This window comes from Heterodontus francisci, chromosome 32 (genome assembly GCF_036365525.1).
Source record: "Heterodontus francisci isolate sHetFra1 chromosome 32, sHetFra1.hap1, whole genome shotgun sequence".
In the NCBI taxonomy this organism is placed as follows: Eukaryota; Metazoa; Chordata; class Chondrichthyes; order Heterodontiformes; family Heterodontidae; genus Heterodontus; species Heterodontus francisci.
In genome coordinates, this window is record NC_090402.1 from 12,519,530 (window position 1) to 12,533,674 (window position 14,145).

The 14,145-nt window shown below is 45.2% G+C and overlaps 1 protein-coding gene across 3 annotated transcripts in view; it reads right to left on the reverse strand.

The window, feature by feature from the left end:
• The window catches only part of LOC137347636 (ral guanine nucleotide dissociation stimulator-like), a 103,607-nt gene that overhangs the window by 7,488 nt on the left and 81,974 nt on the right, over window positions 1–14,145 (reverse strand). For all 3 annotated transcript variants that reach the window (XM_068012251.1, XM_068012250.1, XM_068012249.1), the window contains exons 9-14: window positions 13,967–14,051; window positions 8,020–8,097; window positions 6,604–6,690; window positions 4,227–4,259; window positions 2,854–2,975; window positions 737–832 (exon numbers count right to left, since the gene is read on the reverse strand). In XM_068012251.1, coding sequence (XP_067868352.1) covers window positions 737–832; window positions 2,854–2,975; window positions 4,227–4,259; window positions 6,604–6,690; window positions 8,020–8,097; window positions 13,967–14,051 — 501 coding nt within the window. The remainder of the gene's footprint in view (window positions 1–736; window positions 833–2,853; window positions 2,976–4,226; window positions 4,260–6,603; window positions 6,691–8,019; window positions 8,098–13,966; window positions 14,052–14,145) is intronic.

The window sequence follows — 14,145 nt, forward strand, 5'->3', positions numbered from 1 at the left end:
CTGAGATCGTTCTCCTTAGAGCAGAGAAGGTTAAGTGGAGATTTGATAGAAATGTTCAAAATCATGAATGATTTTGAGAGTAAATAAGGAGAAACTGCTTCCGGTGGTAGAAGGCTCAGTAACCAAAGGACACAGATTTAAGGTGTCCCAAGCTGGCCAAAAGACCCAGAAGTGAGAGGAGGAGAAATTTAGTTAATGCAGCGAGTTGTTGTGATCTGGAATGTTCTGGTTGAAAGGGCAGTGGAAGAAGATTCAATAATAACTTTCAAAAGGGAATCAAATGATGGTACAAGGACTAGAGGACACAGATTGAAGATTTTGGGCAAGAGATGCAGATGGAATGTGAGGAAGAACTTTTTTACGCAGCGAGTGGTAATTACTGGTAACTCACTGCCCACGAGGGTGGTGGATTAAATGGAGACGATCAATGATTTCAAAAGGAAATTGAATGGGCACTTGAAGGAAATAAACTTGCAAGGCTACAGGGATCAGGTGGGGTAGTGGGACTGACTGGATTTCTCCGCAGAGAGCTGGCATGGACTCGATGGGCCAAATGGCCTCTTTCTATGCTGTAAATAACAATGACTCTATGACTTGAAGGGAAAGGGCAGAGGGTGAGACTAATATGACAGCTTTTCCAAAGGGCCGACACAGGTGTGATGTGCCGAATGCCCTCCCTTCTGTGCTGCATCAGATACTCCCGCGCAATGAAAGCAACACAGCAAATGACACTCACTCGCTCCATCGCTTGATGATGCCCGAGTTCTTTTTTGCCTTCAGAGTGTTGCTCGCTGACTCTGCCAGGGGCTCGATTTCACAGGATAGATTGTAACTGGAACAACAACAACAATAATGATATTATAACAGGTAACAAAATCTTTCTAGCACTTGATCTTCTAGCACCACTCTCATGCTCCCAGCCAAGACACAAGGGAAAGGCTATCTTTTGGTGGCTGATGCTCTCTCGCCCCGAGCCTCAATCTTTCTCTGTTTTACCAATATTACTACTGTTACTGCTCCTCCTATCTGCTCTTCCTCCTCTCTGCATCTTTGTTGGGTTAAAATACAGCCTATCTGCCAAACTGTCTCACTCACGCCCAGGACCTCAAACAAACTACCTTTTCAAATCCAAGTTAGGTATCACCCAGTAACTAGTCTCTTGACTCATCATCTCTTAGTGATACTGTTGTGCAATCGGTCCCTTATTCAAGTTTCCCAGGTATAAACAAAACTGCTTTAACCATCAGGATCAATATTACTAAAACTAACATGGGAAATAACATTGAAGAATGTTTGGCAGCATCTGTGGAAAGAGAAGCAGAGTTAACGTTTCGGGTCAGTGACCCTTCTTCGGAAGTGAGTTCCGAAGAAGGGTCACTGACCCGAAACGTTAACTCTGCTTCTCTTTCCACAGATGCTGCCAGACCTGCTGAGTGAATCCAGCATTTCTTGTTTTTGTTTCAGATTTCCAGCATCCGCAGTATTTTGCTTTTATTGAAGAATGTTTGTTGTTTTGCACATGGGTGTCTGAATGTGAGAGAGAATTGGTGGGGGAAGTTTAATCCTATCTGTTCAGCAGAAACCAGGCAGATGGGTGGTAAAAATCACCTGGATCCGTTATCCACCCTCGACTTTCTGGGAGCTAACCCACTGTGATTTTCACCTGCCCTGTAGAGCAGGGGTCAAAGGCACCTGCCCAGCTCCCCCCAGGGTCCTTTTTTAATACATGATGTTTGAGAGAGAGAGAGAGAGAGAGAGAGAGAGAGAGAGAGAGAGAGGGGACTGCTTTTTGCAACAGTCCAGAGCACAGCTCACAAAGTCCTTGCCAGTAGAAACAGAAGAAAACACTGAATAAGAAAAGGCTATGCAGCATTGCACAGACCAACAATCTACTCCATCTGTGATTCTGTCCAATCCGTTTGATACCCTGAGGAAAAGTTCTAACAGCTTTCCCCAAAGGTAAGCTGACCAACTCTCTAGGCTGTCTATCCAGTCTGACATCCTGTGTTTACTCATACATGAACTGTTCCCCTTCCTTAGATGGGTGTTTCCTGATTGGAACAGCTCAGAAGCCATCAGGCTCCATCCTTCAATCAACTCTACCCGAGCTCATCTTTACAAACCTCAATCCCATTTCTAACCAGATACTCATCCAGCAACCTTCCTTCCACAACAGTTTTATCCTGCGGATGCCGAGGGTAATTTTCAACTTATTGCTGGAGCGTAAAACTGGTGTCGGGGGGCCATTACGGAAACATAGGAACAGGAGTGGGCCATTCAGCCCCTCGAGCCTGCACTGTCATTCAGTTAGATCCTGCCTGATCTGCATCTCAACTCCATTAGCGAGACCGCCAGATATTCCTTGCCATTGAAATCAACGGAAAAGAAAACTGGAGAATTTCTCTAACAGGTGTCCGGCCTGCAGCACTGGTTTTAATGTTCAGGAAGCAAGTTAAAAACTACCACTGCTATTCTTTGATGGGGCATGGCTCCATGGCAAGGGGGAGTGGGGACAATAGACCATCCAAGCACATGCTTCACGTATGAACCTAGATGGTGATGGCAATGCAAGGGCAATCCAGGTCTTGCTTGATTCACATTCCAACACTGGATACTAATCAAGAGTGGCTATTTTTCTTCCCCCCTCCTTAGTCCAGGATATGATGGCCAGTTTTGCCTCTCCAGATGAGCTTAGGCCAGCCCAAAATGGGGGACATGCCCGTGTCGTGTGGCTCACCCCAGGCATATTCGCCAGCTGAACTACCCAGTTCTTTTCTCTAAAGGTGTGAACTGACAACAGCGCTAACTGCTGCAGTTGCCGTCCTTTCCATATTCGCACAAGCGGTCCCCTACCTTCCAGCCTCAGTCAGCCGCTCCACGCTTCGAAACCAATCCACAAACCGATGGTCCGGTGTAAACGAGTAGTTATTGCAGGCAGACTGCAGCAACTTAATCTGGGCAATCACTTCAAACTCCTGGCAAAAAACAAATGTTCATTGAACCCATTAATTAATATTGCAGGAGTATGCTGAGCAAAGAACTGCCAATTCCAACTCTTCCAAACGGAGTAACATCTGTTGCATAAAGTTTGCCTCTCCTTTCCTCTCCAGGCCTCTATCAATGCTACGCTGTACTCAGCCTTTAAATATCTCATTTTAAACTTGGGAGCTGTTCCACAGTATGGAGGGGTGGGTGCTTGTGTGCTATATTCTCTCTGCAGACAGTGCCAGGGGGCAGGGGCGAGTTTCCAAGTACCAGCATCATCTTTGCACTTCAGTGTTACTTAAAAGTCACATTTGTGAGATTATGTTTCTGTCTTCCACAATGTTGGGCGGGGTGCGGGGGGGTGTGGGGAATAGTCCGCATTAGATAGCAATGTGAGAACCCTAGTATTGTCCTGTACAGTCTGGCTAAAGACATTGGAAGCTCTGTTGTCCTGTTCCAACATTCATTTACCTGAGGGCAGGGTGGAAACTCACCCCGTAAGTTGGTGCTCAGTATCTCTAGAGGTATGTACATACATGGTCTTATTTATATTACAACGCTCCTGCAAAGCTGTAAGTCTAAATGGGCTGTAAGTGGTGTGGAAAACTGACTTCGAGTTGGGGGACAGGGTGGGGTTTAACTCTGCTCGGTGCCAACCTGATGGTTTAGTGGAGATCAGACCTCTGTGAGGTTTTTTAAAAAATCCATTCTCAGGATGGGGGCATCGCTGGTTAGGCCAGCATTTATTGCCCTTGAAAAGGTGGTGGCAAGCCACCTTCTTGAATATAACCAAGTGGCTTGCTCGGCCATTTCAGAGGGCAGTTAAGTGTTAACCACATTGTTGTGGGTCTGGAGTCACAAGTAGGCCAGACCAGGTAAGGATGGCAGATTTCCTTCCCTGCAGGACGGACATTAGTGAACTAGACAGCTTTTTATGACAGTCTGGTAGTTTCATGGTCACCATCACTGATACTACAATTTCATTGCAGATTTATTTAACGAACAGAATTTAAATTTCCCAGCTGCTTTGCTGGGATTCGAACTCATGTCTCCAGAACATGAGTCTAGGCCTCTGGATTACTACTCCAGTAACATAACCATTCTGCTACCAAGCCCTTTGATACAGTGGTCTGCCCATATCTTATTCATGGACAACAGATGCCTTGCAACAGTGCCCATCTTTGCCGAACAGTGAATTTTGTTCCTTACTCAGTAATGAACCAGCCTGTTAAATCTCATACCTTTCTCCTTTTTTCAAAGTTGATCAAGCCTCCCTGTGAATTAAAAATGAACAGATTAGCAGAGGTCAAACACTGCCTGTTGTATCTGGATATTTCCCTCTCCACACAATCTCTCTCTCTCTCTCTTCCCCTCCCCCCCCACCCCTCAACACCCCCAGGGTATGGAATTCCCAGGCACCAGCCACCCTCTTGACAACTCACCCTAGTGACCATCCTTCATGTGTCTTCCTGGAGTGTAGGTGGTGGCTGGCTATCCGTCTTTGGAAGGCATCGCAGGCCAGCCTGATATGTTCCCACCCAACATCACTATGAGGGATCTACCTGGCAGATAGGGGGAGTGGGGAAAAGTCACTAGATAGTGAATCCAAGTGGCAGGGCTGAGGTGGGGCTTTGGTTCATTCTTTGTCTCTTTAGCATGGGGCATTAAGGCCAATTAATTTGATTATTCCTATTTCAGCTTCAAAACCAGAACTTCCTTTGGAGGAAGTCCCTTTAAGAACATAGCTCCAAACCATTAGTCGTCCATAAGCAGTAGGAGTGGGACTGTTACATTAAAAGACTTGCATGACACTCATTCGGAACAAACAGAACAATGCCTAATGAAAAGGTCACAGACCTGAAACGTTAACTCTGCTCCTCTCTCCACAGATACTGCCTGACCTGCTGAGTATTTCCAGCATTTTCTGTTTATATATTAGAACAATCCCTAAGGCTGGCTGCAATATTTGCCAGGCACTACGGAAATCACACCATTCTGTCAGGAGCTGTACTTTAGTGTGGTCAAACTGAGAGTCCAACGAGCCACACATGTATCAAACCCATGTTACGCACTGTGCAGCCTTGCAGACTCAACCTTGAGTTCAACTATTTCAGAGCATGACTGGCCTTTTTTATATATTTCAATTTTTAAAATTATTTTATTTTAGTTTATTTTTTAACCATGTGTCTGGTTTTTTCATGTGGACAGAGCTGCTCATTATTCTGCCATTAGCACCCTCTCTGGACTAATGCTTTGTCTATCACCAGAATGATTAACACGGTCTTTGCCTCTGTCCCATGACAGCTTTGTAATTTAATCTCTCCCGCCCTCTATCCTATCACATACCTTCCTTTTGTTCTCTTCCCCACTAAACCACCCCACCCCCACCCCCCCACCCCCATTTCACTTGTTTAAAACCTAATTCTTTTCTAACCTTTGCCAGTTCTGATGAAAGGTCACAGACCTGAAACGTTAACTCTGCTTCTCCCTCCGCAGATGCTGCCTGACCTGTGGAGTATTTTCAGCACTGTTTTTATTTCAGATGTCCAGCGTCTGCAGTATTTTGCTTTTATAAACCCATGTTACTGATGTGTGATTGTCCCCAGTGCTTCCCCTTGCTTTACTGGACCCACAGGTGCCAACAGCCTCACCCAAATGGTAACTTTCCATGTGTGTGAGATGAGATGTTAGATATTCAGTCACAGGGGCCTATTGTGCAAGAGCCTGGGCCTGTCCATAGCTGACATCCAGCCACATGTGCTTTCTAGCAGGGAAACCCTGGATGATGTTTCTCTTCTCTAGTCCAGTGTTAGCTGATTACTATTGGAGTGGAGGTGGGGACTCAACAGCACAGATTGGAGATTAAACATGGACTGCAGAGGTTCAAGAAGGCAGCTCACCACCACCTTCTCAAGGGCAATTAGGGATGGGCAATAAATGCTGGCCTGGCCAGTGATGCCCACATCCCATGAATGAATTTTAAAAAACAATTTTCATTTATACAGTGCTTTTAACAGAGTAAAATATCCCAAGGCACTTCATAGGAGTGTTATAAAGAAAATCTGACACTGAGCCACATAAGATGATATTAGGACGAAGTAGGTTTTAAGGAGCATCTTAAAGGAGGCAAGAGAAGTGGAGACGGGGAGATTTATGGAGGGAATTCCAGTGATTAGGGTCTTGGCACGGCCACCAGTAGTGGGGTGAGAAAATCGGGGATGCGCAAGAGGCCAGAACTGGAGAAACGCAGAGGTCTGGGAGGGTTGTACAGCTGGAGGGGGTTACAAAGCTGGGGTGGGGAAGGGCTGATGAGGCCAGCAAATGATTTGAAAACCAGGATGAAAGCCTGTGATTCTCCTGATCAGTGTGACTCAGTCCTACAATAGCCAAAGATATTCTCAAATGATTAACACATTTATGTGACATTTAAACAGAGGCAACGACCCATTTAAAAGCAACAGTTAATTAATTCCTTAGTTAAATCAGTGAAAAAAGAACACATTAAGCATCTACAATTGCTACTCAAATATCACAAGCAATGGTTTCTAGGCTATAAGCGTTTGTTATATATATTGACAGCCTCATTTGGAAGAATATACCAGACTATTTCTCACTTACATCCAAATGATCTTTCACTGCTGTGTCCAACATAACCAGGTCAGTGAGAAAGGTTCCTAGGTATGGGATCGTACCCTGCATGACGCCCTAGAGAAAGACAGTAGACAGCTATATTATGAGGTAAAGACAGCTCTTCGAATAGATTACCAATCATATTGCAACACTGTGAGGGTGGGGCAACGTGTTGGAGCACAATGGAAAATGGCAGCAGATAAGTCTGTTGCCATAGCGATTTGTACACTGCCTTCCTGATATCGTTCAAATTCCCCAACCTGTCCAACAAGATCCCACATTGCCTGTGTAGGCACCGAGCTCCTGATTGCACTGGTCCCTTGCCCTGTTGGGAGATTTTGCATTAGCCATCGGGAGTTAGAGCATGCTCAGGATCATCAGTCTATGTAGAGTAAAGGGACAGCAAACCACCACAAGAGGGGAGCAGGCAGAGTCCTAGGAAAGAGGGAAAAGACCAGTATGGTTGCCAACTCTCCAGGATTGCCCTGGAGTCTCTCGGACTTGATTTATCTCCAGGGCACTGGTGCAAGTTAACCCAGGAAAAAAAATTATAGGAGCATTTGAAGAAATTGTGTTTTTCTGCCCTCATATTCTTTGCAAACTTTTGTTAGTTATAAAAATAAAGGAGTTGGGTGGGGGGTGGGTGGGGGAAGACCGTTTACAGTCAAGAATCATCCAGTTGAGTCATGAAGTGTCCATTCGCTTTGTCAGGACAGTTGCCGAGTAGACCAATGGCAGGAGCGTGGGGGCGGAGCAATGGGAGGTGGGACATCATGTGATGAAATCTCCAAGGATACGTCCAACTAGAGTTGGCAACCCTAACCTAGAGTGGGAGGCAAAACAGTGAGACATACTCCCACGGGGGCAGCTTCCTAGCAGTAATGGTGGAGGCCTCGGAGAAGGCCTCTCCTCTTCGTTGGGCCCACAGGGCAGCACAAGGCCTCAGAAAGAGGAAGAGGAGAAAACACGTTATAGAGAGAGCCTCAACCTCCAAAACAAAATTGAGGAAATTCACAAAATTAGTGGGATTTCAATTACCAGTGTTCCTGTTGCCCTCTTAATCGCTATCCACTCCTCTTAATTCAAAAGTTGTTTAATTCACATTCTGACTCTCCAATTGCTACAGCACTATTAATTCAAATTATTGATTTTTTTGTGCAAGAAAAAACAACTTTGAATAATCAGCTGGAGACTCCATCTGCCAATTTCCATGAGCTGGTGGGAGGGGTGTGAATCGTCACAGATGGGCAAAATACAGGATGGTTCCAACATGCAATCTTTAAAGAAACTTGGCTCTTTCACAGGTTTTGATATAAGAATGGTTTGAGCATGATTTAAAAATACAAAATGTTCCAGTCTTTCATTGCCACATGACCTGCAAATAGATCTCAGCAGCGAACCTACCAGTTCCTTTTGCTGCTGTTGCCGTTTCTGAGCTCTTTTTGGGTTGATGTCGAGTGTGGCGAACTTTGAGGTCCCCTCCTAGAGTTTCAGAGGTAAAATGAGATGTGAGAGACAAGTACAGTGAGCACCTAGGAACAGGACAGGCATTCATGTGTCACATGAAGACACTCCCACAAGTACCAGCTGCTAAACCAGTCACTTCCAATGGGTGGCAGCACTACGCTTGACAATGGTATTTTGCCTGGCATATAAACAAAGGAACCACCTCCAGGCGCGTATCCATTGTCTCTCGAGATAAGGAGGCCCAAAAGAAAGAAAAAAGAAACAAAGGAAGTAAATCTTTTGGCATCCACTGTATTTACATAGCGCCTTCCACAACCTCACGATGCCCCAAAGCGCTTTACAGCCAATTAAGTACTTTTTGAAGAGTAGTCACTGCTGCAGCATAGGAAATGCAGCAGCCAATTTACGCACAGCAAGCTCCCACAAACAGCACTGTGGTAATGACCTGATCATCTGTTTTTGTGATGTCGGTTGAGGGATAAATATTATACAGGACACGGGGTGGGGGAGGGGGGAAATGACTCCCCTTCTCTTCCTCAAAATAATGCCATGGGATCTTTTGCGTCCACCCAAGGGCTTTAATTTAACTCATCCCAAAGAAGGCAACTCCGACAGTACAGCACTCCGTCAGCCCCACGCTGGAGACTCAGCCTAGATTTTATACTCAAGTCTCTGGAGTGGGACTGTGAACCCACCATCTTTTGGCTCACTGCTCACTGATCCACAGCTGAGGAGAAATATTTTCACAACTAGCACACAAGTGGGAATATTTATTATATTTCACTTTGGCCTGGACATGTTCTATTTGCAACACAGCCAGGTTTTCAGTTTAGTTTTGTATTTCCTTATTGTTTTTACATTCTCCCCCCACCAACCCCCCCCCTCCCCCCCCCCCCCCCGTCCACTGACCTCTGGCTCTCCCAAAGCATGGCCATTGAGCACTTCCCTGATAGCTCAGCTGGGTTCTTGTTCTACACGTGTAGGCCTAGCTATTGAATCTTAGTGGAATATCTTAACAAGGGACATAGCCAAGCCTGACACATGCAAGACTAGAAAACCAACAAAGGCTGATGCTGCTTCCACCCCACCCCTACCTTTAAAAAGGTGACATAATTCCAGAACAGCCTTAAACAGGCTCCTTTATGTGCACTGATGAGCTGAGCCACACAGACCAGGCTCGTTCAACAGTCCATGCTGAGTTGGCTTGTCTCAGCCTGGGCAACCCTAGAGCACTAGTATAATCCCTCAATGGCCTCACCCCTCCTCATCTCTGTAAACCACCACCCCCACCCCCACCCCAACCCTACAATCCTCTGAGATTGCTGCGCTCCTCCAATTCATGCAAGTTATTGTTGTTGTTGTTGTTGTTAATGTCTCTGGACTGGGGAAAGAGGGAGAAATCAGTTAGACTTCCTACTCCTGATCATTCTTCATTGGCCCTACCGACAAACGTATTTGGTGGACTGCAGCGGTTCAAGAAGGCAGCTCACCACCACCTTCTCAAGGGCAATTAGGGATGGGCAATAAATGCTGGCCTGGCCAGCCACGCCCACATCCCATGAATGAATTTTTTTTTAAAAGCCTGACCAACTCCTGCGCACAACTGAGAAGAATTGTGGAGAAATTTCTTCACTCAAAGGGTTGTGAATCTTTCAAATTCTCGATCCCAGAGAACTGTGGATGCTGCTCAGTCATTGAGTATATTCAAGACAAAGGTTAATAGATTTTTGGATACTGAGGGAATTAAGGGATATGGGGATAGTGTGGGAAGGTGGGGTTGAGGTAGAAGATCAGCCATGATACTGTTGAATGGTGGAGCAGGCTCGAAGGGCCAAATGGCCGATTCAAGCTCCTATTTCTCAAGTTCTTAAATCCAGGCCCTGAGTGTTGGCAGTATGTGTCTATCTGAGTGTAATGGCATGATGGCTCAGCCTGACCCAGACCTTACCCAACACACATACACACACAAACTTGCCAGCAGTAATCACTGGGTGGTAATCAGGAGCGAGATCCCTGTCCCTAGTATGCAGACAGCTGCCCTACCCGAAACTTAAATGAAAGGGAACAAAACATTTTTAAAACCTTCATTTGTGACCATTCTGATGTCAGTAGAAGGAAATGGACAGATAAATGTTCCAGCTTTTCATCACACTACTTATCAGGCCCACACAGATATTGGAACACAGCCATTTCTGTTTCAAAAGATACAGCACTGGGATCTCCCTCCCAGCATGAATTTCTTCACTATCTGCTTGGGGGAGCTCTATAGACGGACTCCTCCCCTGTGGTTCCCAGACAACATCTTTGACAGTGCTGTCCTATGTAAAAGCCATCATGGTATTTTTCGTGACACTGTGTCTCTGCCACATCTCTCCCCCGTCCTTCTGCTCAGAGAAGCAATGTGGGCCCATGTTAGCCTCTGGGCCTTCAGTGAAGTGACTGTGACTCCTCAACAACCTTCGACAGTGAGTATCTGCCAGAGATGTCGATTAGTGCATCTGCTCTTCTCTACAGTGCTGGATTGAACAGAAGGCGTGACGGAGTGTTTGGCAATCCTTTTCTTGCTTGTTTACAACGACAAGATGCCAAACATATCATCACAGCACTTATGAGCATCAAGGAAATGATACATTTTTGCCCGTCTCTTCTCTCTCATTTGCGAAACACCTTTGCACGAAGGTAGCAGCCCTTTAAAAATCTTTTTTTTTCTAAGCTAGCAATTATTTTCCGCTCTTTCCATTTTCATTTCTCCCTCCCCCTGCTCCTCCCCACCCAACCCAACCCCCACAAGTTCTTCTCCCTCCTCTACTAAATATGGTGAGACGTGCTACCAGTTTGCTACTCTGGCTCCGTGACTTCTCACCAAAGTAGCCCGTTACTCACATGCGAGACTAGACTCATTCGGTGCGTGACCATGGAGGACATGACAGCAGAGCTCGTGGTCCCCAATCCCGTCCACACACAGACACAACTTTCCAGTAAGGCTCCCTGGACAGTGAGCAGGAGCAGCAGCAGGAAGCTTGGCTAGTTTTCACTCCTTCCTGCCTCAGCATGTTGAAACCATCGGTAACTGCCCCTCCCTCCCCCTACTGTGCCTGAGATCATAAAGTCTTACAGCACAGGGGGAGGCTGTTCGGCCCATCGTGTCCATGCCGTCTCTCTGTAAGAGCTACTCAGCTAGTCCCCTGCCTTTTCCCCATAGCCCTGAAAATTTGTTCTCTTCAGGTAATTATTTAATTCACTTTTGAAAGCCACGATTGAATGTACCTCCACCACACTCTCAGGCAGTGCATTCCAGATCCTAACCACTCGCTGCGTAAAAAAGTCTTTCCTCATATCTCTGTTGTTTCTTTTGCCAAACACCTTAAATCGGTGTCTTCTGGTTCTTGACCATTTCGCCAATGGGAACAGTTTCTCTCTATCTATTCTGTCCAAACCCCTCATGATTTTGAACACTTGTATCCTCTCAACCTTCCCTTCTCTAAAGAGAACAGCCCCAGCTTCTCCAACCTATTCACGTAACTGAAGTCTATCATCTCTAGAACCATTCTCTTTAAACCTTTTCTGTTATGCTATGATTCTATGTTGGATCAATTAACTTAACACAGACCAGGGATTGAATGTGAGATCCTTTTCATCTGTATGACTCAAAACCACACTGGACTGCCCTCCCATTTTTCTATTTCTCACTCACCCCTAACTTAAGGTGCTGTCCTCTTACTGGCTGCTCAGGAGTGTGTAAGGGCAGTTCCAAATGAGTGACTCTCCTTTTCATCACTAAGTCAATGATTCAGAGATAGCAGCCACAAACCCACCACTCCGCTGACTTTGCAAACTTAATGTAAGCAAAGTTAAATGAGTGACGAGGATTGTGGGTTGGGTGATCGGAGGGAAAATCAATATCTAGTAATAAGTTTTTTTTTTAAATATACTGCGGTGCAAACTTTCCCCTGGCCGAATCACCGGGGTTTGCCAGGAACTGGGTTGGGTTGAAAACTCCCCCACTGGCCCATTTCAGAGCTTGACGCTCAGGCAACCAGCCGGCCACCTTTAGGAGAGCAACCTCCTGGAGAGGCATCTGCAAGAGCAAAGAAGCATATCTAAAAACATAATTCATTGAATAGTGAGCGTACAACCACATCCTGCATCTGATCTCCAGTGTATCTACAAGAAGCATGAAAATACTGACCATATTGTTTATTTCCAAGAAATTTAGTGCTTGTAACCTTCACTTCTAACCACATTGCAAGCCTTATACAGTAGTTTAAATTGGTCATCTAATACCCGCAGGCTTTCTGCAAGATTGTTTTAATGTTAAAAACACTATTGATGCCAAATGCTTTTAATTTTCTTTGGTAACATTCTTTGTGAGGTTGTTAAACTAACTTTGTACCAAATTACAGATACTCATCTGCTATAAATAGCCTCTTGAGCTCACCAACAACAACTTGCATTTATATAGTGCCTTTAACATATTAAAATATCCCACAGCGCTTCACTGGAGCATTACCAGACATGATTTAACACGGAGCCATATAAAGAAATATTAGGGCAGGCTGCAAAAAAGCTTAGTCAAAAAGGGAGCTTTAAGGAGCCTCTTAAAGGAGGGGAGAGGGGTTTAGGGAGGGAATTCCGCCTACATGGCTTAAGGCATGGCTACCAAAGGTAGAGAGAGTGATGAAAGTCAGGGATGCACAAGAAGCCAGAATTGGAGGAGCAGAGAGATCTCAGCGTATTGTAGAGCTACAGGAGGTTACAGAGATAGTGAGGCCATGAAGGGATTTGAACACAAGAGTGGGAATTTCAGTGGAGTCACCAGCTCCCATGAGCGGTTAAATGCACACTTCCCTGTATCTACATGTATGGTAGTGTAATCAAGAGGCATATTAATCATAGCCCCTTATGATCTGAATTGGATACTGTCTTTTGCACGGATGCATCTTCAATCTCTGCGAAGGTGGAGTGAGCAAACACTTGACAAGACCAAGCTTGATAAGAATCAATAAGCTGCTTTATTTCACAGGGTTGCCTTGCTTGATTTAATCAAAATAGCATCTAACTGCTCCCTAATATATGCCAGCCTTCTTACAGCCTGCCTATTTCACATCATTCTGTTTAAAAAAATCTCTGTTTGACTGCTTGTGTGATTTTTCTGCCACTGTCTGCAAGGGAAGACCTCCCAGAGCCTCTCCTAAGCGTCAGAGATCTGCAACTTCCCAAGATAACGGGCGTGAAGCATTTATTGCCAAGACAAAATAACAAATGATTTATTATTTACAGTCTATGACGAAACATCAAACACTAGCATTTTAACCAACCATCATCTCAGAACCCTTTAAAAAAATTTACATGAATAAAGCACAATATTTAAAGTAACTCTTTTCCCCCCCCCCACCCCTCAAATGATTAAATGCAATTCCTTTTCCAAATCCTTTCTGTGGAAAAGATCCCAAAACACAACAGCCGTTAACAATGCAATGAAACAGCAAAACTCTAGTTGATGCTATGACAGTGTCGCATTTATAGGCAGCGCCTATAAATATATTAGAATACATTAGAAGGTTCCAAGTTCAATATGTGGTCTATACTGGGTTAGCTCATCTCAGCTGGGACAGACAAGGGGTGCTATAACTGGTCTCAATGTCCCTGGGCTGGGGAATGGAGGAGCTCAGTCAGGATTGCCACTGATTACTATCCAGTGACCTATCCTGCTGGAAGGTGAGTGTGCATGTGTGTGTTTGTACATGGTAATTAAAAACTGGCTGTGATCTCCCGCAAGTGTGGCCTCACACAGACTGGCCACTTGGGATCAGTTAATGGAACCAACCAAAATCAGGGGAAAGAAAGCTCTAGGCGGTTCGTAAGATGAATGGCAAGCTCTTACCTTGATGAGGAGCTCACGGCTCAAGGAGTGGTTGTTGTCATCGGAGAAGATTTCCGACAATTCCTGGAATATCCGGATGTTCTCTCTGTGCAATTCCAACCAAAGGCACAAAATGTTAGAAATGACACAATCCTACTTGATATGCACAAGAAAACTGATAACCACGGCATGCTTATCAA